General features: G+C 38.0%; 3 protein-coding genes, 2 non-coding genes and 1 pseudogene across 6 annotated transcripts in view; 4 read left to right on the forward strand and 2 right to left on the reverse strand.

Annotated features, from left to right (window-relative positions):
* vps37a (VPS37A subunit of ESCRT-I) overlaps positions 1-15,096 on the forward strand; it is a 31,511-nt gene extending 16,415 nt beyond the window's left edge. The window contains exons 2-13 of one of the 2 annotated variants that reach the window (XM_085356172.1): positions 5,163-5,309; positions 6,645-6,719; positions 7,975-8,092; positions 8,887-8,990; positions 9,203-9,416; positions 10,116-10,186; positions 11,280-11,407; positions 11,497-11,555; positions 11,949-12,017; positions 13,018-13,161; positions 13,844-13,932; positions 14,107-15,096. In XM_085356172.1, coding sequence (XP_085212298.1) covers positions 5,200-5,309; positions 6,645-6,719; positions 7,975-8,092; positions 8,887-8,990; positions 9,203-9,416; positions 10,116-10,186; positions 11,280-11,407; positions 11,497-11,555; positions 11,949-12,017; positions 13,018-13,161; positions 13,844-13,924 — 1,173 coding nt within the window. In that variant the 5' untranslated portion in view covers positions 5,163-5,199 and the 3' untranslated portion in view covers positions 13,925-13,932; positions 14,107-15,096. Of the gene's footprint in view, positions 1-4,856; positions 5,310-6,644; positions 6,720-7,974; positions 8,093-8,886; positions 8,991-9,202; positions 9,417-10,115; positions 10,187-11,279; positions 11,408-11,496; positions 11,556-11,948; positions 12,018-13,017; positions 13,162-13,843; positions 13,933-14,106 lie in introns of those variants that run through there. The other variant, XM_085356171.1, reaches the window with a different exon arrangement.
* On the reverse strand, positions 672-800 carry LOC146630888 (small nucleolar RNA U3; annotated as a pseudogene).
* LOC146630889 (small nucleolar RNA U3) lies at positions 1,145-1,358 on the forward strand. The gene has a single exon (XR_014906303.1). It is a non-coding gene; the product is annotated as a small nucleolar RNA U3 (small nucleolar RNA).
* LOC146630890 (small nucleolar RNA U3) lies at positions 1,824-2,029 on the forward strand. The gene has a single exon (XR_014906309.1). It is a non-coding gene; the product is annotated as a small nucleolar RNA U3 (small nucleolar RNA).
* Positions 15,097-16,898: 1,802 nt separating the features above from the next.
* nsmce1 (NSE1 component of SMC5/6 complex) lies at positions 16,899-23,983 on the forward strand. The gene is made up of 8 exons (XM_085356173.1): positions 16,899-17,010; positions 17,752-17,871; positions 18,507-18,628; positions 18,771-18,848; positions 20,093-20,239; positions 21,528-21,644; positions 22,952-23,078; positions 23,935-23,983. Exons 1-8 carry the CDS (start codon positions 16,899-16,901, stop codon positions 23,967-23,969), a joined length of 858 nt encoding a protein of 285 aa, XP_085212299.1. The 3' UTR covers positions 23,970-23,983.
* Positions 23,984-25,082: 1,099 nt separating this feature from the next.
* Positions 25,083-26,078, reverse strand: LOC146630892 (trace amine-associated receptor 13c-like). The gene has a single exon (XM_085356174.1). It carries the CDS (start codon positions 26,076-26,078, stop codon positions 25,083-25,085), a length of 996 nt encoding a protein of 331 aa, XP_085212300.1.

A 26,078-nucleotide genomic window follows, 5' to 3' on the forward strand; every position in this document is an offset into this window, starting at 1 on the left:
TGTTTAATAGCTCATTATTACTTCCCTGTGGCTCAGTGAGATAGTGAATCAGATAAGAGTGGAAGTCCTGTGCTGTGTTGCTGTTTTTTTTCTCCATCTGGTAATTTCTGGTTTTAATGGTCAAATAAAGGTCAGTGCTAAGCTGAAATTATCTAATAAATTGTTAACCCTAGACCAATAATACAAGTGGGCACTAGATGACTAGATTAACATGCAAGTCCAATTGTCTGCCTATCAGGTGGGATTAAAACAAAGAGCACTACTTGATCAAAATTTGGCCAATCTCACATTTAAGGTCTTCTTCTTGTACACCTCTGGCTGCTATTTATAGATCACACATTATGCTCCCTTGCACTTGTGTATCTGCAAATCTTGGTTTTTATTTCAATAAGCTATTATCTGAGACCAATAATACAAGTGGTCACTAGATGTCTTGACCTGCTTGAAGAGCTGGTACACTGACAACATTTAGTCCAAGTGTAAGAAATTCTTGTTCAACAGACTGGTCGCTGTTACTCACTAAAAAAAGAAGAACAGTTCATATAGAGACTTTCGACAAGTTTTTTTTTCTGATTTGTTAATACAGCAACTACTCTGCTTACATATGAAGGGGCTTGCATGGGATGGCTGAACCTGTGTTTTCTGTGGTTAAAGCATTGTCTAATAACAACTCAGATCATATTCTCTTCATCAAAGCTCAAAAAAGGAAACATCGCAGCTAATTATGTCAAGTCAATACGCGCTAGAAACACAATCCTTAAATCAAAAACTATAGAAACAATCCCTAAAAGTACAGTCTTAACTAAGCAACGCCCAGAAAGAGCTAGTGATTCCCAGGACAGTCACTCTCACTAATGGTTTGCCTCAGCTGTCAAAACTGGTCAAACAGTAACATCAGCTCAGATAATGAGACGTAAATGCAGTTTGAAATTTGGTTCTATGTATGTTGTGTGCTGTTCTATGTAAAATGTGTCCTTTGTCAGCACCTCGAGGTGCGGCAGAGGTTGGCACCCTAGACACTCATAACTCATAACAAACAGACAAACAGTAACATTAGATAATAAGACGATTTCTAAAAGATCAACACCCTGAGTGAGAATAATTGTACTGAAAGTGACTTGTTGTTTCCATCCTCAGTTGTGCTAAGACTATACTTTCAGGGATCATTTCTTTAGTTTTTGACTTGAGGAATGTGTTTCTAGAGTGTATGGTCTCGCTAACCACGATGATGAGTTGTGATATTCTCTTTTGAGCATGAAGCTGATGGAGTAGTGCTGTACTGCACACGTTCTCTGTCATGGATGATTGCTTATTGCTCTACTGTAGAGCAGTGAGAAAGGGAATATGTTCAGAGTGGCTCTAGAATAATTAAAGAATAAAACAAAAGTGTTTTTTTGGTTTGGTGATTACTTCCACATAGGTAGTTATGTGCTTTGGTCACAATCTAAGACGGTGTGACATTTAATGGTCATGTGAACAACTGCATCTGAAATGTGCGCTATTTATGATTTTGGGTCATTTTCAAATTTTAACTTTCTGGAAAACGATCACAGTAATAGCAGCAACAGATTTTGGATTGAGTAAATGGTATTATATTAAAATACTTTTACCGAGCATCAAGGCTCTCAAAACTGGATTTAAATGTTACGTAATCAACTTTAAAAGCAGCTTCATCTGAGCTAATGTTGCTGTAGTTACGTACAACAGTGATAATTCATTAACTTCTCATTAACTCAAGACTTTGGCCATGTTTGACAGCTGAGGCAAACTATGAGTGAGAGTAGTCCTGGGAATCGCTAGCTCTTTCTGCCCGCAGTTTTTCTAAGGCTATACTTTGAAGGATCATTCCTATGGTGTTTTATTTGATGTGTTTGTAGAGTGTATGGTCTTGCAAACCAACATGGTTTGCTATGATATTTCCATTGAAGTATGAAGCTGACAAACAGTCATGATTCTGTCATGTGTTTTTTGTCATTCATGATTGTTCTGTGCTTCTTTACAGAATTGAAGTGAGTATGATCTGAGTCGTTTTAAGAAAGCTGAAGAGGAAAACATTGTGTAACTGTTTTTCCAGACACTTGCCCTTTACTAATACCTGAAAAGTCATATGTGACTTCTGAGTTATATAAATAAGACAGGCATTGAATTTATATTTTTGCAGAAACTTTTAGCCTTCAAAGTCTAAAATGCTTTACATGTTCTGCTGGGCTTTTGTTGAAAGTGTGTTGAATTTCTGTACTGTTTGTTTGGAAATGCCTCTGAGGGACAGAAAAAGGCAATTAGAAAGACAGTAATGATAGCAAGTAAGTTGCTGGGAATTGCATTACCAAGCCTAGAAAGCATTTACAGGGACTGTGTATGAAGTAAAGCAAAATAATATTGTGAGTGAACCATCCACTTGTCTCTTTTAAACTGATGCCATCTCCATGGTTTTATCATCCCCTTTTGTTGACAAAACAAAAACAGGTCCAAATTATCTTTTACTCCTATCAAATTTTTGAACACGAACAACATAAATGTTTCCAAATTGGTGTTGCCAAAAAATATTTTTATCAGTAGATTGATCTTGCTTTTGTGAAAGTTATAGTTCAATGTAGTTTTGATGAAGGGAATATGGTCTGAGTGGTCATAGAAAGGATTTAAAGATAAAAATAGTTTCAAGTGCTTAAAGCTCCGGTTTTTATCACAAGGGCTAAAAACACAGATGGTTGTCTCTTCTGGGCAAAAAGCAACTGTTTTAAATAATTTCACTTTGCCTTGTTATGGAGCATAAAGGAAGGAAATATGTTTTAAAGAAGGTTGGCTTTGGTTTTACAATTTCGTACTTTAAATGCACTTTAGTTTAAATCCAAACTTTTGAGCAAATGTTTGAGATAAAAATGTTTCAAAAGTATGTGATAAGAAGTGTTACATGTTCACCATGAATCGTGATCTTGGGGTGGGGGATCCAGCATGCCTTGGCCTTCTGCCCTGTATTTGATTCCCATATTTTAAGAAAAAAAAAAAATGCCATGTTTGCTTGAATGGTTGGTAATTGTGTTGCATTATAATATGTATTAAATTATCTTTAAGAAACTGAAAGTTGATGGGCATACTCAAGAATTAACTTAAAGTTATGTTGACTTAGTTATGCTAGGACTGATAAGTACAATAATTTTTATCGTCACTATATATATACAGTGGAACTGGATGCAGTATTGTCAGTTCAAAGAATAAAATCTAAACTGTACACCTGACTATGATCAGTTGTGAGATAAATTATTGGGATATTTTTCAACCACCTTTGAAAACCTCTTTGAGTTTTGGAGTTTTTTGGAGTGTTTTGGTTTTTTAATATACTTTATGTCAACTTTAAAAATCATCATCATCATCATTTAGCAAATCACTAGGATCAAAACCCTCCCGGTACTCCTGTTGACTTTCTTCATCTCCCTGATATTTATTTGTTAACCTCTTCTTTTGAATACTTTCCTGCATTTCCATATTCACCGCAAAGCCTCCTTGTCTTCTTTTCTCTATCCAGAGAAAATACCAAAAACCATTTTGGCAATTTCCTTCACCACTTCAGCTCTACCACTTCCAGATATCTGGGAACTCTTCCCTACCACCCAGAGCCTGTGACAATTTTTCCCTGTGCAACGTTATTCCTTCTTAAGCTTCCACTATTAAATCCTTGTGTCTGCCTTCACTTGCTACTTCTTCTTGATTTCTCAAGTCATCCTACAGACTACCATCAAATTCTGCCTATCTACATTCTCACATTGCAGCTGCCTATTTCTTTCAGATTCCTTTTTAGCTACAGGTTTCTTGTTAGACTCAGAAATAACTGACAAAAAAGGGAGAAGACCAATGGTGAAATTGCTACTTTCTTCACACTTTAGAAGAATATGCATCCTAGAGGATGGTCAAAAGAGCTTGCAAAGAAAAGCGTCTGGACTTCTTTAAGTTACTTGAAGACATTTCACCTCTCATCCGAGAAGCTTCTTCAGTTCTAAGGTCAAATGGTGGGAGTCCCAGATATAAACCTAGTGGGAGTAACCCCCATAGATGGACATAGATGGCTTCTTTCAGAGGAGTGAAAGAAGCCATCTATGTCCACTGTGAGCGACCATCTTTGAACAGAGGCGGTGGTTTACGACACCAACTCTCTGCCATCTATAATCCAGTTTTGAGATCCCTTCCCAGACGCCTTAACGCCCACTTACATCCTGGGCCATCTGACCTCAGGAATTCGCATGATAAGGTGGGGCCAGGTTTCACAATGAACTCACCCGAAACTCTGGCTGATGGGGACCCACACCCAGTTTCACACCTTAGCTCAGGCGATTAGAGGATCATCAGGGGGTCCTTTTGTCCCTCTGTGGGGGGATACTCCCACTAGGTTTATATCTGGGACTCTCCACCATTTGACCTTAGAACTGAAGTAGCTTCTCGGATGAGAGGTGAAACGTCTTCAAGCAACTTAAAGAAGTCCAGACGCTTTTCTTTGCAAGCTCTTTTGACTACGATGACCTGGATGACTGAGAACCTTCACAGACATCCTAGAGGATGGATTTTAAAAACAAAAATTTGGAACAATATCTGAATGTGTGGGACAAGTGATAAAAATGTAGTGGAGTCCTACATAAAGAGGGACCCATGCTCACCCTAAAACGTTTTAACACCCACAAAATTATTATCATTTATGTTACTAAAAAATTGCATTTTTAAAATGGTTTTGCTGCTTTATTCTTAAATCTCATATAGTTTATTATAAGGTCCAATCCCCAAAAATATGTTATTCTCATATTTTATTGTGAAAAAAGGTTGAAAACAGGAAGTTGCGCTCTACGTAGGCGTTTGCGTGACGTAACACGTAAATAAGTTGATCAAGCTGTTATTAGCTAGGTTGTTTTCTTCCTTTAGCCTTAATCTCTCGCATGATATTAATGACTGGGTGACATTTACACACAGCTCTTGGGAGATAAACCGGAACTGACACTTTAACCAACAAATGAGGATATGCCATCCGACTTTGTAACATATACAGAAAGTACACCTTGTGAGGACGAGAAACCGAGAGTCAAACAGCTAACAGCGGTCAGCGCCGCAAATCTCCACACCGTGTATCGCTCATGCTGACTTTCTCTTCCATTTCTTCTTCGTTTTTACTCGGCCTTTAGATTCGCCAAGTCCGGTCAGTGGTTTCTCCAGAAGAGAATGAACTGGTTTTTCCCAACCTCCAAAGGCTCTGGATCTCTCCCTCCTCTGAACAGCTTACAGCAACAGAGACAGCGGCAGATCGAGTCCCTAAAAGCTGCCCACCCGAGGTAATAACGATCCGTCACCCCAAAACCCGACCCGTGAGATTGTTTTATGGTCACCACGATGTTTCCTGAACATTTTAATGGGGTTAAATAGAAAACACCCTCACTCAGTTTACCAACACACCTGCTGTTTACTTCTCAGAGCTAGCTACTTCTCATAGTTAAGTTAAAAGTACCTCATGCTAGCAACCAACTTTTCGTTTATTATCGACCACATTTATCCCATCTGTTCTCTAAATATTCAAATTATGTAATACTATTTTAGGTAAACCCACTTTTGTGAAGCCCCTTAGTCTGGTTTGTAAGCTAATCTTGCTAGCCTTTTCTCATGGCTAATTATCGCGTGCTATGTTAGCATTAAATGACAGGGTCTATTTTTAGGGCTCGTGGCTGAACATGTCCTGTGGTCATGTGTTTGCCATGCATGTAGTTTTAAAATGAGCTTGTTACTGAGAAGTGGAGATTAAAGTATTAGCCTTTGTTTATCAACGAATGTTTCCAGCGTAAGCCACCATAAGCCCACTGTTGTGGTTCATTTCTTGAGGAGTCACAGTCTTCTATCTCCTAATGCGAATTATGCCACGTGTGTGACAAAGAAAAGGGATTACACAGTTTCTGAGAAGGAACCAAGCATATCAAATGCAGATCATGTGCTTTTAGATGCTATGGAGCTCTGTTGAATGCTTCTCATATGATGACACTGATGTTACTAGGTGTAAGGTTAAGGTTTTCTACACGCTGCTTTGACATGGTAATTGATTTTTTGGGGTGCTGACTGTTTAAACCCCTTATATTGACTTCCGGACCAACTTCAACATGAACCTTCTTTGCCCTATTTTTTCAAGTTGTGATTTTATAAACAGTGTGGCATTACAATTATTCCATCATTTCACTGGTGCAGTTTATCTGGTGAAACTGCAGTTATTCAGATAAATAGTGGTATCAGCAGCATTAGAGGCAGTGGAAGGGAAAGTTCATTATTATCAGACACTGACAGACACTTGTGTGTGATTTTAAAACCTAACATGTCAAGTGTATTAATTGCTCTTTTTTGTGAAACAACTTTTTTTTCCCTACCTTTTCCCCAACGATCAACTACTAAGTACCATAAATAGATTGCATTTACTTATTCATGAAAACTATGTTCACCTTCTGTGCCATTTAATCCCTCACCGACAGAATTTGTTGGGTGAGGATAAATACTGAATCTATCATTTGCTCTTCAAACTAGCAGAATTTCATAAACCTTGACCTTAGGTGTATAATTCTTCTTTTGCATCTTCTTTTGATTGCATGTTGATAAATCTTCAAATTTCTGGCCCTGTTCCTGTTTTACAGCCTTGCAGAAATCCAGAAGGATGTGGAATACAGAATACCATTCACAGTCAACAATTCAACCATTAGTGTTAACATGTGAGTACATTTATACACCTACCAGGTGGGGTCAAAAAGTTCTAATTGTATGGCTGTGAAAACAAAGAGCCTTACCTAAGCTCACATTGGAGGTCATTTTCTCATATACATCTGGCTGCTTTTTTTTTTTTTTAGATCTCTCACTACTATCATTATATTCTCTTGCATTTCTGCTTGGTTTTTATTTTCAGTAATTGCATTGAACTTTGCACTGGGAGTCTCACACCATTGGGTAATGATAATAGCATCTCATGTACCGCATTGCCTTCAGGCTTGGAGACTGTGGACTGCAAACTGCTGTATTGTTGCCAGAGCCTGTTATAACCAGCCGTGTTTTTTCAGATGAAATTTGGGTCAGTTTAAAAGAGTGGTCAGAATGGGAATAATAGCAGCCATGCTGGAAGCTGCTTAAACATACCCAGCATTATGACTGTCAACATGGGTTAGGCCAAAAAGGATTTTGGATTTTATGGGCCTCTTTTCTGAAACTTTTTGTCACACTGCATACAGTAATTTCAGATTATCAACAGACAATGGTTTGTGTGCCTCAAAGTCAGTCTGTACTTACACCACTGATTGAAATCTGACTGTAAATTAATACAAAAGAAGGCTAACATTACACGAGAAACAAGATAGAAATTTTCAGATTTCCACAAAGAAGATGAGACAAGAAAAACTAGTAAAGCCGGTTGAGAACCCAAATATGTGCCATAGGCTCTAATAACTCTCACATTAGGTAGTCAAATGTTTGTGAGAGCTCTTAGGAAAAACCTTTGTCACACATTCACTCCCATCTCTGCTTCTATTTTTGTCACCTATAAAGAAAATATGGGGTTATATAATATATATAATATATGCTTTATAGGTGTGGAGGACTGTCCAATAATTGGTTTGGGTCTGGGTATTTGAGAACTGTATTTGCCATAAACATTTTTTGACAGATGCCACTTTGGCATGTAACAGCAGGTAAACACAGGTCTTACTAATCCCAAGAACAAAATTTATGACACAATAAATACCTACATTTTCAATAATCCTGCTCTTATAAAGTCTGTTTCTTTGTTTATCAGTGAAGTTCTCATTTGCTTCCTGCATAATTGACTTGTTTCCTATTGATTATCAAGTAATGTTTATTGATTATCCAGCAATACTACATCATAACTAAATTATATTATCTGGGCTGTAAATTGTTGATAGTTAAACCCTTTAATGTTAGCTAAGTTAAACACTTCTCTTTTGTTACCCTTCATTTCAGTTTGCTGCCTCCTCAGTTCCCCCAGGAGAAACCAGTGGTTAGTGTCTTTCCCCCTGTTGGTCATCATTTAGTGGACAGCAATAATGGCACTATGATCAAGAGCCCCCTCATCACTAATGTAAGTAGCTTTTGAGAATTAAAGAGGTTTTTTTTCAGATCTTAAACAAGAATTATAAATTATGGCATCCTGAATCCATACTTAAAATGACACAGATAACACTTTTTTTGTTTAAAGTGTCATTGCACAAATGTGTGTGTGGTTTTCTTTTTTGTTTCTGTTTTTCAATGATCTGTGTGGAAAAAAAGAGAGAGAGAAACAAAGGGAAGTAAAACGCTGCAAAGTGACAGCATTGCTGTGAAAGCAGCAGGACAAGTTGAAAGATCATTACTCATGGTAGTGTCCAAGATAACTACATTTCTCATCTGACTAAAAGTGAAAGTGAAATAAGTAACTTAAAGTCAGGGGGTTTCCAAGCCTGAGCAGTAGGTCTTCTCACCACCGATCAAATGCTCTGTGTCTTCAACCAAGAAGAATAGTCTAATTCTATTATCCAGTTTACTTGGAAATACATATATGTAATCCAGTGTTCTAAAGCTATAATACATCATCTGCACACACAAATAAATAAATAGCATACTTTAGAAAGCATCTTGAATGTAACCAAATTTAAAAAAAATAATTTAATACATAATTAAATTGATCCAGATAGAGTGGGGAGAGCTGTCGTCGATGCACAGCTGTGCACATAAACCAGGTGTTCATCAGCTGCAAAAACATGTACTTGTTTGCTTTTTTCTGTTTCTTTCATTGGTTCATTGTGAAGTAAATCCACTTATTTTAGGTTCTTCTGTTAATTCATGCTTTAATTTTATCCATGTTACTGTATTTAGTTGTTGTTATATATGTTCTAGTTTGGGATGCACTCAGACCTGGGAAAGGTCATCCAAAGTCTGCTTGACGAGTTCTGGAAAAGTCCTCCCGCCTTGATGTCTAGCGGTCCTTCTGGCTTTCCTTAGTAAGTCTCCTCCTTCTGTCATTGAGAATATAAGACACTTATTTCTCAGTACTTTCTTATGGCATTCTAAGAAAGTTCGTATATTTTTCAAGTGTGGTCTTATTTTAAATATTATTTTAAAGTGGTTCTAAAAAGCAGTTCGATATATTTTTTCCACATCATTTAAACATTGATGTTATGCCTTTCATTCTTTCCTTTTTTCACTGGAGCAGTATGTACAAATCATCAGGTATAGCACCTTACCCCAATCCGGCTTTTCACTTTGGTTCTCGCCACATGGGACCCAGTCAGACACCACCTTCTGGTCCAGCCCCTGCGCCAATGCCTCACCCAGGGGTCGATAGTGCCCTTGGGCCCCCTCGAGCTCCAGCGCCATATGGAATAATTTCTGACCTGCCACTGCCTGTACCTATTGGAGATTCAGAGGTATGCAATTGATGCACAGTGTATAAAAATGGAATGGTAACAGTCAAGCATATAGCAAGCAAAGCATCACCTTCCCCAACCAGATAAAAGCATTGATCAAAAATTTGTAGGTTCCTCCACCTATATCCCAGGTTCTGGACTGCTTCCAGCACAAATTCTGTTTAATAAAGATTGCTTTGTAAATGTAAACATTAGCCGGGCTGGAAGCAACCCACGAATGGTTGAGAAAATGTCACTGATGGGGAAATTGGCCAAATTTAAAGGTAATTTGGTGGAACTCAAGGATGTATTTTACCCCAAACCAGAACTTTTTGTTGAACCTAATCAAGTAGTTTTCAGCACATGAACCTAACCAGAGTTAAACCAAAAGTGAAAACAAAACAAATCAGCGAATGAAGAAAAAATCCAAGCTTGGGAAACAAGCCATGGTGTCCTGCCAACAGATCTACAACTTGCGCTGTCATTAACACTCCATACAACTAATGTGGACTTTCTAGGTCACTCAAATAAAACTTTAATCTCATGCTGGCCAATATTAGTGCCACTAGTGCATGCACATTACACATTACAGGAAGAAGCAGATAGCATCAGACAAAATTACTCAGCGAACTAGCATTGGACAGTCCGACACAGCTCTAGTGTTCAGACATTAATACACTGAAGATTGTGATGTGAATATATAACTTCTGTTTCTTCTAGACTAGACTAAATGGACACGTGTACAAGATGCCTGAGATTCCTGAGTCTTTTCCTGAACTCTGTGACATGAAGTAAAGTATTCCTTAATGATTTCAAATTAAAATGTTTGCACAGTGTGAAATGTTTGTTCGTGACAAACATTATTTCATACCATTATTGATGTATTCAATATCTGTTTATGTAAAGTGATGGAAATAATTATAAATAATGCTGAATTTATAAGTTGCTCACTTACAAAGAAAGCGATAGTGTCTAATTTTTCATTTTAATGGTGAGAGACAGATTATCAACCAGAAAAATCTCCAAAAAGTATTTGGAAAATCTAGAACTATAAAAATCTTGCTCCAGGGGGTGAGCATGATCATGAGAAAGGTGGTGGATCAACCTGAAACTACACGGGAAGAACTTGTTAGTGATCTGAAGACAGAACACCATGTAAGACTCTTGCCATAAATGACTTAAATCTTTCAGCACATGTAGAGGCATGTCCTAAGTTTGTTAGTGAACATCTAAATCAGCGGTCCCCAACCTTTTTTGCACCACGGACCGGTTTATGCCCAACGATATTTTCACGGACCGGCCTTTAAGGTGTCGCGGATAAATACAACAAAATAAAACTAGTAACGGTACTGAAAAAAAGAAGATTTATTCATAACACACGTGAAAAGACCCAGGAAAACAGAGTTAACGATAAAAACGATAACAAAATAACGCTGAAAACCAATAAAAACCCTGAAAACCATACATTTCACACCTGAGCCTCAACTCTCGCGGCCCGGTACCAAACAACTCACGGACCGGTACCGGTCCGAGGCCCGGGGGTTGGGGACCGCTGATCTAAATGATTCAGAACTGGCAGAAAATGCTAGGGCTCAGCTCAACGAGCCGTGTTTGGAGTATGAAATCTGCTGAGTATAACCCAAAGTGCACCAACCCGACAGTCAAGAAGCAGTTAAAACGTTATACGTTGTTTTTTTTCTTCTAAGCGTACACAATGACTTCACTCCATTGAGGGTTTTGGTTAATATTCTGTCTCTATCCATTAAAATGAACCTACAATAAAAGTTACAAGCTTTTCATGTTTTTTGTAAGTGGGCACACACATCAAATAATTACTCTCACATATCTGCCCATTTATCCACTTTTTTCTTTATCCACCCCCAGCCTGACACAGTTGTCAGATATGTCTGAAAACGAAGATGTGTTGCTCAAGTTTTTTGTGAGTTTGCCACAACTGAAACAGGTCACATCTGATAAAGAAGAGTTGGTCAACAGTATACTGGACATGGCCAGTAAGTTCCCCCCCTGTTCTCATAGATGGTCTTGCGAGTCATAGGAAAGTGAAACTCTAATTTAAGTTGGTGTCAATGTGTTTTTGCAGAGAAAAATCTTCAAATGGAGCCACATCTGGAAGGAAAAAGACAAGAGATGCTCTACAAGGTCAGTTCATACGTAATTCCTCTTTGTTTCATAATCAAGTCAAGTCAGTGTATTTATAAGCACATTTTAAAAAATGCAGTTTGACCAACATGCTGTACTAACTGAAAAATAGAAAAGTAATAAATATATACATCAATATAGAAAAATAGAAGATAAGCCACAAAAGCAAAACAACTCAGTCACCGTAAAAAGCTAGGGATTAAAGAGGTGTGTTCAGACAGGTTTTCAAAATGTTAGAGAGGTCAGAATTTGAAAAGGCAGACGGTTTCAGAGTTTAGGCGCAGTAACTGCAAAGGCACGGTCTCCTCTCTGTGTCATACACACATAGCTCACATATTCGTTCATGCCATTGTCCTGCTGCTCATTATGTGTTTTTGTCTCTTGTGCTAACAGTATGAACAGCTGACTCAGATGAAGTCAGCTTTTGAAACAAAGATGCAGAGACAGCACGAACTCAGTGAGGTAAATGGCCACACCAGCACACTCTGGTTTTACATGTAATACATGTTTAGTGCAAATACACGTCTTGAAATGAGAGTTTTGACATTTTCATATGTTTATTCCAATCCTGATTTATCATTTTGTTGATTAAAACTGAGCTTGGGTTGTTTAATATACTGTGTAACTTGTGAATTGTATAACTGTGTAATTGTAGTACTCTTTGTTACTTAACCCTCCTGTTATGTTGCGGGTCAGATTGACCCAGAACAGAAGAGATGTCTCATGTCATCTGCATCACTACAGAAAACGAAAAAAATCACAATTATAAAAGAAAATTGTAAAATAATCAATGCTAGTGTTTCTGACACTTTTTGATGAGTAAATTTGCCCCGGGTCAAATTAACCCAGGAGCATAATTGGTGTTCCTGGAAACCAACTTAACAGGAGGGTTAAGCTAAGCTTGATTGACTGCTTAGTTTCCAGAAAACCAAGCACAAAAAGAAAAAGTAAAATATAAGATACAGACTTAATTGGTGACTACATGTCGGTCTGCTACAGTTGTGGTCAGAGGTTTATATACACTCATCAATGACGTGAACGTTGTGGTGATTTTTTTGGCTTTTAATTGACTTTTCCAGGGTTTAATGATTGCACAGCATATATCTTTATTCACTTTAAATAGCAAGTATTGGGTGCATAAGTTTGAATTTCTTTTGAGTTTTCTTTAATCCACACAAGGTCAAAATTATACATTAAAGGCTCAAATATATACATACAGTTACTTTAATCTTTCAGCAGGTTATCCTGAAGATTTTACATTGTCTTTTTACTTGACTTGGCCAATACAAGGTCCCTTCACCGTCAGAAAAAGGATTTGTTTAACAGTACTCATTAGATTGAGCAATACTCTAAAGAAGAGCTTATAGATATCAACCCAGACATGTTTGCCTGTAAACACTCTTTGATCATTTTGTATTTCATTTATGTTTTGTCTTTGTTTTTTTATTTTACTCCCTACCAGAGTTGCAGTCTAAGCACTCTACAGGCTCGGTTAAAAGTCGCAGCTCACCAGGCAGAGGAGGAGTCTGAGGAGACGGCTGAAAACTTCCTGGAAGGACGCATTGACATTGACGAATTCCTGAACAGCTTCATGGAAAAAAGAACAGTGAGATGCTAACAACAGCAAGAACGACAAAAAAACATTTATACCTAGAATTGGCCAGGAGTCATTTTTATGCTGTTTTTTAATTCATGTTTCATTCATGTTTTGTTATATGAGTCAGAGTTAGCTGGGTTTGATTGAACGATAAAAAATCATTTTTTTGAGTTTTGAATGGGATGCAAACAGGGTGTTAAACCTGTAAGGAACTGGAGAGAGGCTGATGACGGTCATGATAATGACCAATCTATCATGCAAAGCCTACCCGCTGTGTTGACCCCTTGTGGCAAGGGAAAGCTGAAAGTAGCTTCTTTTATTTGTTATCATTGGAGAAAGTAATTAAAAAAACTTATTCAAGAAGTGAAATCTTTGCTTTTGTTGATACTGTTGCATCAGTGGGTAAAAATGATGCCCCGTGGCTGTTCTAGGGTTACGTGTTGGCTTTTTTTAACCTTTTAAAAACTGAACCATGAAATAATTGACAGAGATTTTTAATTGTTTAAAAATAGAGGTTTTATTGAACCTCCTGACACTTTTTAAAAAATTATAGTTTTAATTTGTGCCATATTTACTGCATTTGGCTCTATTGTAATTTATTGTAAATTATTGTTAGGTGTGAATGTTATAGGAAGTACTGCACTTAACATTTTAAGGGGAAACTTCAGATGACTTTGGTTTTGTTTTCCAGCTTTGCCACAGCAGAAGAGCCAAAGAAGAGAAGCTGCAACAGTCCATCAACACACATGGCCCGTTTCCTACCAGTCACTAGATCACAAGGTAGAAGAATCACAGCACAGCACACATTACTTAGTCGCATTGCAGTCACATGTCTGCTTTTACAATGACTGTAATAACCTTTCCTCTTTTTTTTGGAAAGGGAAAAAAAAGGAAATTGTATTTTTTATTCTCATTTATTCATTCTGCTTCTCTCACCATTTCTTTGGTCCTCAGATTCAGTGTTTCTCAGCCAACTGCTGCCAAGTAAAAGGAAAAAGGTATTACAGGGGCCGAAAAGCACACTGGGCACTCATCAGTTTGGAGAAACATGAAGATTTTGATTGCAATGCTGGGCTAAAACAAGAAGCCTATGGTGTCCTGATCCAAGCTTAAAAAACAACAAACAACACAACAAAACAAAGCAAAACACAAAAAAGCAGTTAAAGTTGGATCTTGTGAGAGTAACGTTGAGTCACCACAGAAGGCCAAACCTTGGAGGATGAGTGGCACATGCCTAGATGCTCCAGACACATTACTATGGATTCATCACATTGTGGATAATTTTATTGCACTTTTTTTTCCAGTTTTGACATGGCAGTGATTACAACAAGCTTTGTTTTCTCTTTAGATTTATGTCACGTTGCTCATAAAATCTTGCCTGTTCTTAATCAGGAAGGTTGGAGATGTGAAGAAATTTGGAAGAAAGTACAAGTTGTGTAGTACAGTGCCCCTAATCTTCCATTTTCTTTGCTGTGGGCTAGTTAGTATCACTTAAAAAGTTATTCTGAAATATTGGTGTCTGTACCATACATCTCTGAGATCAGTCCTTGCTTAATCATCCCATTACACTTTACGGAGATGTTGTGCAGCCAGTGCACTTTCAGCGATAATTTGTCCAAGACAGCCATGACTGTCAGTGAGTAAAACAAAGAAAAGAAGCAAGGACTCAACAGTTCGGTCAGGAGACATTTAATTGGGCTGTTAAAATATAAACTGTGTTTTCAAAGTGGAAAGTGGTTGATTGTTAATCAAGCTGTCAGTTTGAGGAAATCCTAAACACAGCCTGAATATCATTACATAAACATTCATAGTTAAGGTTTCAGATTTTCTATCAGTACTCTGATAATCCCTCAATTTATGTACTGTAAGTTGTAATACATTTGTTTCCAATTCAAAGTTAACGTGAACCAAGCAGACCACATAACATACTGTAAGAGCTGTTTCAGTTGTAATTCTGCTTATTGAGGGTCACGTGTTGAAACCAATGCTAACACGATTAGCATTTGTGGTTCTTGTTTTTAGCACTGAAAGCAAATATTTTTCCACTCAGAGGGCAGGTTAAACTACATTAACTCAAATCTGAATACTTCAGTCCCTCTTTTGCTTTTTACATTGATTTAAAAAAAAAATTCTTGATGTAAACATACTGACCACCACTTTTTCCTTATATGCACAGTTATGATCGCCTGAGAAACTGTTTTCTGACACCTGAAACCTCAAACTTGAAATTTCTGCTGAAAAGCCTCAGAAGATGTGGGATAATGTTGAGGAATATTAGTTTAAATGCTGCAGTAAAACTCAATGACATTGGATACTGTATTTAAATAATGTTAATAATAGGCTATATTGTAATCAAACACTCGAGACACCTTGTATTATATGTTCTTATTTAATTTGTTAGAGTAATAAAGCATTTAGAATAAATTCTGTGATCACATTCTTTTTAACATGCCAGCATTGCCTGAAAGCCAGAGGTTCTCAGGGTATCCTTGGGCTGCATGATGTCAATAAGGTGCCTGACCATGATGTGGAATTTGTTCAGTGAACATACAGAGAAATCCCCAACAATCAAATTATCACTAAGTGAACAGCCTCTTGGCAATACTGGGAAGGAAAAACTTGTTATGAACAGGAAGACACCTTTAGCAGAACCAGGCTCAGGAAGAGGCAGCTATCTGTCGTGACGAGTTGCGGGTGATGGGAGGAAGACGGGACAAAAAAACACTCTGGAAGAGAGCCAAGTAATAATAAATAATGATTAAATCCAGAGTGGTGTGTAAGCTCAGAGAGTGAAGGGTGAGTGAAGAAGAAACACTCAGTGCTCTGTAGGAAGCCCTCAGCAGCCTAATCCTATGGTGGTGTGACTAAAGAAGGATTCAGGGTAACCTGAGCCAGCCTTGTATAACTCTATACTTTATAAAATTCAATTTACACTAAAGATTATACGGTGTAATTTTTTCATGGCATTAAAATAAAGCACAACACTGCTACCGTATATATTGTGGTGACGTGCAGTACTGTACACGCAAAACATTAACGCTCAGTACCAATATGCACTTTCACCATTAGAAAATTTGCTTACATTATTATCTGTATGAAACGAGACACAGTTTTTCTTTTTATTCATTCTTTTATATAACATGAATCTTTTTGTTGCTTTGTTTGGTATCACTGGCCTGTGGGTTGCTTTTGCCTGCTGTGGACATCATCTTCATCAGTAAACAGATTACCACCACAGACTCTGTTCTCTCTGCAGTTTCCATGGCACCCAAGTGCATACGTCAAAGATGCAATTTCTCTGTCGACATGGCAACCTGGTAACGTTAAAACACGTCGATTAGATTAAAAAAATGAATGAAAGAAAAGGGAGAGACTAGGAAAGAGGTGCCAGTCAGAGGAGGTAAGTCTGAGCTAAAACACTAATAGTCTGCTTTTTATTTAGCTGTTACTTTATTTAGCAGTAGCTCCTGCTTTTCAATGAATGTGGTTTGTCTCTGTATTAATTATTTTGTGTATCTGGCTTTTCTTATGTGTATGTACCATATACTAAATCTATTCATTAAGAATTTTATGTGGAGCTGCCACTTTTATAATATTTCAAACTTAGAGGTTTTTAACATTTAACATGTTATGTATTGCTATTGTAAAAGTAAAGGGAATAATTTTAGTAATGTTAATTTGGTCACTGATATTGTGACAGCTCTAAAAAACAGGTCTGCAGGCTTGAATGAACAGAGGTGGCAGGGATGGCGTCCCGCAGTAGTTCCTCCACAGCAGCAGGTGGCAGTGATTCACCACAAAAACCTACAAAGACGAAGAGAACCCGGAGGAAAAGACGGAAGGCGCGAGCGGTAGGGGGTGAGTAGGTAAACATGTTTAAATGAAAATGGAAAGAATTACTTTTTTTTTTTTAAACATTAGAGCAACTGCAGAACTGGACAAGCAAATAACCGGGTCCATTAGCAATAACAGTTGATTGACAAAAGACAGCAGATAGTTAAGTTAAAGTTGGCAAAATGTCTGGCTGTAACGTTACCTAGCGTAACCTTTCTAAAAAGATTCAGTCATAGTTACAATATTTATATAGTTGATGCTAAAAGCTAGCATCAGTAGTTTTAGCGTAAGTTAGCCGTTCGGCAAAGACGAGGAAACTGTTTCAGAAATGATGCTATTGTTGAGTTTGCAGGAGGGAATAGTTGTAGCATTTTAACTTAAAGAACATCTGCTAACAGTCCTCAGAGAAAGTGCTTATTTCACTTTTTATACACTTTATAACAGAAATACGAAAGTACCGTGAATTTGGTTTGAATAACAATTTGGCAGAACGTCGGATCGGACGCTGGTCTTATTTAGTTTGCTATGTTTTGTTGTTGTTGTTTGTTTGTTTTTATAGATGTCTACATGTGCCTTTTAGATGTTTTATAACTTCTTTTTGTGTCAGTGAAATAGTAAGTGTCACTTTTTCATCACATTCTTATTTATCTATTTGTTTATTATTTACGTTTAGCCAGCACAAAAGTGTTGTGGGATGATCATCTTTTTTGTCTGATTTACAGATATTTAACTATATATATAAAGACCACCTGTCTGTACCCACAGACATGTCACGACAGATGGGAGAAAGCCATCGAAGGTTTCTTCAGACCATGATGGTCAGTGGAGTAATCGATGAGCAAGCTGCAAAGGCTCTTTATCAATACTGCTGTGAAACGCACCACAGTAAGTAAATTCCTATACATGTGAACAACAATTGAATGAAAATTCAAAATGCACCTCATAGTGTATCTGGAGACTAGTGTAAAGTAGGGCAACAAAAAGTAGTATCACCCCCTTATTAATTATTAATAAATAATTTCTTATTTTCTTACACTAAGAGACTGTTACTATTGATTTACTGTTACACAAAAAAGCAACCTCATTACACTTGAAGGCAGTGTTACAAGACGCCTTGTACCAAAATTAGCTACTAACTAATTTCTGTCTGCAGACCCTGTGCAGCTATATAAATTATTAAATAAGTTGTAAAATACAAATTTTGGGATAGAAGTACAATAAGATGATGGTATATATGTTCCAATTAAAATCCTTCAGCCCAACCCTCCCCAAACATATAGACATTATAAAATATTTTTGTGTGTGTATGCACTAGGGCTGTGCCATTTCATATTGTCCATTGTCCATTATATCATCAGAAATATTGTCACAACTTCCCTTTAAATACTGTGATACAATTTTGAGATTATATCACAAACCTTTAATGTGCACATTATGACACCAGAACCACAATGTGTCTTGTTTTGTTTTGTTTTTGTAGGAGACTAACAAACATTGTTGTTTTTGTTTTTTTTCTGCAGCACAGTATGCACCCGACAAGCTGGAAGATTTTATTGATACTATCAACTCAAGACTGCAGCCAATGTTCATGCAGATTAGGAAAGGGATGTCTGAAAATAACGGTCTGCAGTACTACGCCTTGGTTAGTGATTTAATGCTTGTATTGGGTCTGCCTTGTCGGGCTGTTGTTTAGTATGTGTCCAAGCTGCAAAGACTTTACATGTTTAAGGATCATATTAAAGGAAATACATTATTAATTAAAGTTTAACTTTAATCCCATCCAGGTGAACATGGCTGAAACTGACATCACCAGGATGTCGTCAGATTATGCCGACAATGAACTTGAGCTCTTCAGGAAAACAGTGAGTTAAATTCACAGCAAAACAACATGTTATAGATGCCTCCACTATAAATTTTGGTATTTGTTGGGGTGGGGTTTTAAGTCTCTGGTGGTATATTGATGTAAAACCCTGAAACAACATAACTTGTAGGGGTGGGGGAAAAATCGATACTGTGTAGTATCGTGATATTTTGTTTGCTAATAATGTATCGATACAGGGACAGCAGAAATCGATATTTTGTTACAAAAAAAGTTTTTGTGGACTGGAACATGCTCTGACTTCAGAGCATGTTGATCCTTTTTCTGAGCAAGAATCCTGACATTCCTTCACTGTCCAAATGTGTTTAACTTTTTTTTGGCAGCAATAAACATAACAGTTTACTTATTTTAATTTAAGACATGTTTTATTTTAATTAAGTTTAAAACTTTTTTATTTAATGTAAAATGATATTTTGTTTTAATTTACTTTCAAATTCTTCAGTTGCTGAAGGGGCTGCATAGTTTTCATAAATTGCATAGTTCAGAATAGCTATAATTGTACCAGATGGTTGCATTCAGTTAAGTTGGACTAGACTGTAATACAAATCGTTCAGTTTGTCAACAATAAAACTGACTGAAATGAGAGAAAGACTGAGTGTGAGACTTTGATATTAGATAAAATGAATATTGATAAAATTTACCTTTATGTACAGAATCTGAATATCGCAAAATATTTAAAAAAAATTGCAATAATATCGAATCGTGCATTAAGTATTGTGATAATATCGTATCGTGGGATGTGTGGTGATTCCCACCTCTAATAACTTGTAGGTTGCAGTTCAGTGTAACAGTCTAATCAGTGACATTATCCATAAACAGTGGTCAACATTATTTTTTTGTTCAAAAGATCATGTAGGAAGTCATGAATAGATTACTGCACACAGATTTGTGTGACTGTGGCTCTTGAGGTAGAACATCAACCATTTAGAAGACTGGGGTTGTGATTCCTGTCCATATGTTAGTTTCCTTGGACAAGAGTATTGAACCCCAAATTCTGGTGTGTGTTAAATTGGCAGTCGTTAACCCTGTAAAGCCCAAACCATGAAAATTCAAAATTTTGGAAAATGGAGTGTTGAGAAAGAAGTTTTGTATCATATTTGCTACATCAGGAATTCCTAAACATATCATGTTAAAGACACAGAAGAAATGGTATGAATGTGTGTGAATGGGTGAATGTGGCTTGTAGTAAAACTAATGTTATGATCAACTTGAATTGTGCTCATTCAGTTGGACCTCATCGTGTGCTCTGAGAATGGCAAGGCTTCCTCTACTGATATTCTGAACAGCACAGACTCCATGACCACCAGAAAGATGAAGAAGAGCGAAACGGAGCACCTGTTGAGCCGATTAGTGCACGACAAATGGCTCAGTGAGGTAAAATACACTGTCTCTAGTAGGATTTCACAATTCTGATTATTTATTTCCCACAAACTACTTCCTCTTTTTTGTGAACGGATTATTAAAATGATTTCAGTTCAAGTTCAAGTTCAAGGTTCTTTATTTGTCACATGCATAGTTATACAAGTATAACACACAGTGAAATGTAGCCTGACACGCTCCTCGACATGTGCAAAAATTGGGGGGGGGGGGGTGTAGAGGAAGAACATTATATATATATATATATATATATACAGACATATAGTATATACACTGGGTGAATGTGCAGTAGTAGCAGCAAGCAGGTGAATTCTGTACATTAATATGAATAGACATCTGACTATTTTACAGGATAGACAATATAAACATATTTAAAATTAAAGGAATTGAAATGTACATTGTGCCTTGGTTTAGAGTGTCTGGAAGAGTCCTGTCTCAGTCAATTATAGATGATGTGAGAGGGCGGGTGTGTGTGTTTAGGGCACGGATGGCTTGGGGATAGAAGCTCCTCTTGAGTCTCTCTGTCCTTGCCCGGAAGATGCGGAACCTTCTACCAGATTGCAGAAGTTGGAACAGTTTGTTGCCAGGATGGGACGGGTCCTTCAGTATCTGCGCTGCTCTAGTCCGGCATCTCCTGGTGTAGGTGTCCTGAAGCGGGGGGAGAGCAATCCTGCAGCAGCGTTCTGCTGTACGGATCACTCTCTGGAGAGCTTTTTGGTCCTTCACACAGCTGTTCCCGAACCACGATGTCATGTTCTGTGTGAGGATGCTCTCCACAGCGCCTGTATAGAAAATCCTGAGGATCTTTGGAGAGACCCTGAACTTCCTCAGTTGTCGTAGGTGATACAGGCGCTGCCTAGCCTTTTTGGTCTGGACCTGAATGTGGGCAGCCCATGTCAGGTCTGAGGAGATGTGGACACCAAGATACTTGAAGTACTTCTTCAAGTACTTGCCTTCCTATTAACCATATTTAAAATGGGAATGCAGCAGGAGGAGGTCATACAGCTTATTAAGGTCAAATATAATTACTCCATTTATGTTTATCATTCCCATACTGCTTCCTTTATTAATAAGGCGTAAAATGTCATTAATTATGGTTTATTATTATAGGCTTTATTATACAAATAAAATAACGTTTATTTAGACAATCCTTCTCATTTACAGCTTACAAAACAAGATTTCTTTGTTTCAATGATAACAAAAATATAATAATAATAATAACATTTTGGGTATGTGTTTCAGTATGCTAGTATCATTTTAACTTGCGTGCTATTTGTTACCCTAGAAACGGGGCGAATACACCTTGTCCACCCGGTGTATCATAGAGATGGAGCCTTATATTCGCACAATGTATCAAGACCATATCAAAGTGTGCCACATCTGTCGTAACATCGCTTTCCAGGTAAATGTTTCCCTTTTTACATTTAGTAATATCACCCTCGTACCCGCTTGAATTTAGGCACTGATGATCACTGTAAACTGTAAACATTAGGTTGGTGTGGTTATATTACCTCAACTTTAAAAATATAAATTTTTATTTTTAAAACGAACAATGAAGATGACTAGCATGCATATACGATTTATAATTTATATTACAATTACTACAAATTATTGTTTATATTATATTCATTTGCTGTTGAGAAAATTGATCTTGAGAGAGAATTGAAGTAAATATCATCTGTAATGTTGACCGCCTACCGTATTGGACACAACTGCTTGATAAAGCATATCTAATCAGCCATCCAAATTGCAGAAACTCATATAAACGTGCTGAAATCCCAAGTGTCAGCTGGAGAAGGACGGGGACTGAGGTCTCTTTAAATGTGGCATTGTTTATTTGAATATTTCAGAAATGGTTTTCACATAAAACATTTTTTAGAGTTTATAGAGAATGCTCAGGGAAAGAAGAAAGCCATCGTGTGAGTGCTAACTAATTGACGTTGTCTTGTTGATGCTCAAAGAGCTCAAAGAATAATGTCAGAATGGTTCTAGCTGATAGAAACAGTAATACAATCACCCAGTAATTATAACCACGTTATAGATATGAGCATCTCTGACTGCAAAACATGTAGGATAGGTTGGCCACAGCAGCAGAAAACCAGTGTACTCCAGAACCATGTAAGATTGGAAAAACATTGTCTGGTCTGATGAGTTTCAGATGATAGGAACATAATTTGAGATTAAAAGCATAAAAGCATGGCTCCACCCTGCCTTGTTGGTGGTAGGCACATGACTGATGTAATGGAGTACACTTTAGGCCTCTTAGTGTAATCTGAGCACCACTTAAACACCACAGCCTGTTGACTCATGTTGTATTCCTGTATTCCTCCTTTAATGGCAAGTGTTTTAATCGGCTAATGGGCATTTTTGACTGAATAACACACCACAAAGAGCATAAGACCAGTTTCTTTACTGTGCTAATGAGTTCACAGTATTTAAGTGGCCTCTACCACACCAGAACCAGTGGAAATAGAGACTAGCATAATGAAGATGCAGCCCACATAAGTGAATCATCTGGGGCCAGTATGGACCAAAATCTTTGAGGAATGTTTTTAATTGAGAAACATTTAAGATAAAGGATAGTCCAACCTGATATGTGTTAAATGTATCCAAAAAATGACCAGTTACTGTAATGTGTCATCAGCATTATTTGTTTGCTTACAGTATTTGATCTGAATTATTATTTTTTTGTCTCTCTTGTTTTTTCAGTGCCAAATCTGTGAGAATCCTACATGTGGCATAAAAATACACAACCCATGTGTGGCCAGATACTTCAAAGGCAAATCGGAGCCACGTTGTCCTTCTTGTGATGACTTCTGGCCACATGAAATCCCTGGTATATGTTGTTTATTCTCAAATGCTGTTTCTGGACACATTAGACCTCCAGTAGTTAGAGACTCCCAAACTTTGGTGCACATTTGATCGGCTTCAACTGGAACTGTGAATGATAAAAATAGAAATGAGTGTGTGGCGTGAATAAGGCACGGCGGGACCACGGAGTATCATTCGGAGCCATCTTTATTTACATCTCACCACAACACCCCCAAACCCCTGAGTCCCCGTGTTTTTAACTAGGCGGGCATGATTAAGGATGCCGTGCAGGTGCGTCCGCCCTCCCTGCACGGCTGCTGAGGTGCCTCACGTGGCTCCTCCACCGCTTCACTGTCCTCGGGACACACCTGTGGGGGTGGCGCCCAGGCCCAGAGCAGTGCCGCCAGCTCCCCAATCCTTTCCCGGTGGCGCTCGGACTGGTCCTGCAGCTCTTCCTGCTGGCGACGCACCTCCGCCGCCTGCTCCCGCTGGGCGGCCGCCATTTCGGCCACCCTCTGGGCCAGCTCCTCCATTCCCTGGCTCCGATACGGACCCGCCGTGCTGCCTCCTGGGTTTTGGCACCAATGTGGCGTAAATAAGGCACGGCGGGACCACGGAGTATCATTCGGAGCCATCTTTATTTACATCTCACCACAACACCCCCAAACCCCTGAGTCCCTATGTTTTTAACTAGGCGGGCGTGATTAAGGATGCCGTGCAGGTGCGTCCGCCCTCCCTGCATGGCACCGCAGACCACACCCCACCACAGAGTGCAAAAAAGATGTGTGATTGCCGTTTTATAATTCATTTAAACATATATTCAAATGGAAGGTGAATAGAACAACATAACAAACTCATGTTCTTTGTTCTTTTTATTACAGAAGTGAAACGTCCTCATTCACAATCCAGGAGATGAAGGCTTCATCAATAGTCTTTCTTAATGGTTTATTAATATAATATAAATGTCTTTATTGTTTTTGCTTTTATACATACAAAATAAAAGATTGTTTCAATACTGTAGTATTTGTATTGCATTTTACAAATATCTACCCCCGCCCCTCAAACAAAACAAGTTTCTCATTGTGAACATTTTTTTTCTGTCTAGATATATATTCACATTTTCTGTTCCACTAGAAGATAAGTTAAGAGAATAATGTCATTCTAAGATATAAAAGATTTTACAGTAATAGCCCATTTTAACTAACATGTGATGGAGATTTGAAAATTAGTTTTGCTGTACAACATACACGAGTATCTGATTTGCTGAAGATAATGACATAAATCCATCTTAAAATGTGTCTCACTGTGTTCACAATAAGAAAGTTTTCACTGATCAGTGGCTGCTCAGTGGTTGAGAGGAAATTAAGGCGATGTCTTTCTTTCAAACCTTTATCAACTTTCCTAAACCCCCTTTTTAAGTCTGTAGCATACAAACTGTTAAACTGAAAGATGTAAGAAACAACAATAACCATTGTTACTTTATCTTGTCCCCAACAAATTACATAATACATTTCAGTAATGATTTTTAATTTAAATGTTTCATCACGATCTTGTGTGTTTTTTAAGTGCTCCTTTAAATTTTGGGGCAGTGAACAATATGGCAAGAAATATAAAAAATACAGAAAGAAATGAAGCAGCAATTTGAAAGTTAAAAAGGGAAGCTCAATGAATAAAAATAATGTAATAAGGAGCACAGTACTTAAAAATCTAAACAGAATAAATACAAGTCCTGTAGTAAAAAGCCTGAAAGATTCTGAGTCATTATAATTATTATTGTTGATTTCATGCAGTAAGGAGGGTAAATCTTTTTTGCCATTATGCATTGATACATGACTTATATGTTCCAGTTCTGACAGGATACAATACTTGTTAGAGACAGTGGGTCATATGAAATAAGACTTTGTGACAGATGTTCTTTGATTCATTGAATAAGTCTATAATTAAAAACCATTATGCTACTGCCACATATAATAATCAGCAGTTTCATTCTCTCATACAGACTGATTTGGTTCAGGATAAATTTGCTATTTTAAAGTATATTTGCCTGAGAGGAGCCCTTCTCTAGTATCTTCAGGGAGACAATGAACCAGATAGCTTTTCTAAACCACGGGTAGAAAAAAGCATATATCAGTGGATTCAGACAAGAATTGAAGTACAGCATCCAGGAAACAATAGCCCAAGATGAAGCACTGTTTGAAATGTCCTGCCCTGCAAGAGAGGGATAGTAATACGGACAGAAACTCATCAAAAACACAAATATCACAACGCCAAGAGTCCTGGCTGCCTTTTTCTCTGATTTCTTTGCGGTGATTTTTACTGTACCAGCTGCAGCAGCTGTAATATGAGACCGCATGGCATGAGCCTGAGACACCGCTACAACAAATACTCTCATGTACAGAATGATAATGACTGAGCAAGGGCCGATGAAAGTAAAGACAAGGTCGATTGCTCCAGAGACATAGTTAATCACCACCAAACACTGACCGTGACAGGTGTTATGCCTGTTTGGCTGCCTGAGATGCTCCTTTAAGATCATCCCGTTGTAGAGGAGCGAACAGGCCCAGCACAGAGTCACAGACAGCTCCGCTCTGCTGTGAGTTATTTTAGTGGGGTACTGCAGAGGATAACAAATAGCTACGTAGCGATCAATTGATATGAGCACCATGTTGCCCACAGAGGCTGAGGTGAGAGTGAAACCGATAATGTAAGTAAAAGCACACATGAGATCTCCCAGCAGCCAGCAGGTTTCTATAAACCGCATTGCTTCCACCGGCATCACAAGCAGCCCGACCAAGAGGTCTGAGATGGCCAGAGAGAGCAGGAGGACATTGGTGGGCATGTGGAGCTGCCTGAAATGAGAGATGGATATGATAACCAGCACATTCAGAGCTACAGTTAGCACAGAGATAGACAAGAACAGTGTATAGAGGAGGACAGCCTCAGGCTGAGGACGTGTTAAGCCCCTGCAAGACAGATTCGCAAGCTCAGGGTAGCAGAGTTCAATTCTGTCCTGCCTGTCCATCAT

Source organism: Diplotaxodon limnothrissa, linkage group LG6 (assembly GCF_057381915.1).
Source record: "Diplotaxodon limnothrissa isolate DT_005_m linkage group LG6, D_limnothrissa_male_GT1.1, whole genome shotgun sequence".
Taxonomy (NCBI): Eukaryota; Metazoa; Chordata; class Actinopteri; order Cichliformes; family Cichlidae; genus Diplotaxodon; species Diplotaxodon limnothrissa.

Bases quoted from the DNA above. Each gene is read 5' to 3' on its own strand.
- nsmce1 (XM_085356173.1), top strand. From the start codon at position 16,899: ATGGCGTCCCGCAGTAGTTCCTCCACAGCAGCAGGTGGCAGTGATTCA. The intron at 18,629-18,770 runs GTTAGTGATTTA...AATCCCATCCAG, and splicing joins GTCTGCAGTACTACGCCTTG to GTGAACATGGCTGAAACTGA. The intron at 23,079-23,934 runs GTATATGTTGTT...TTTTTATTACAG, and splicing joins CTGGCCACATGAAATCCCTG to AAGTGAAACGTCCTCATTCA.
- LOC146630892 (XM_085356174.1), bottom strand. From the start codon at position 26,078: ATGATGGACAGGCAGGACAGAATTGAACTCTGCTACCCTGAGCTTGCG.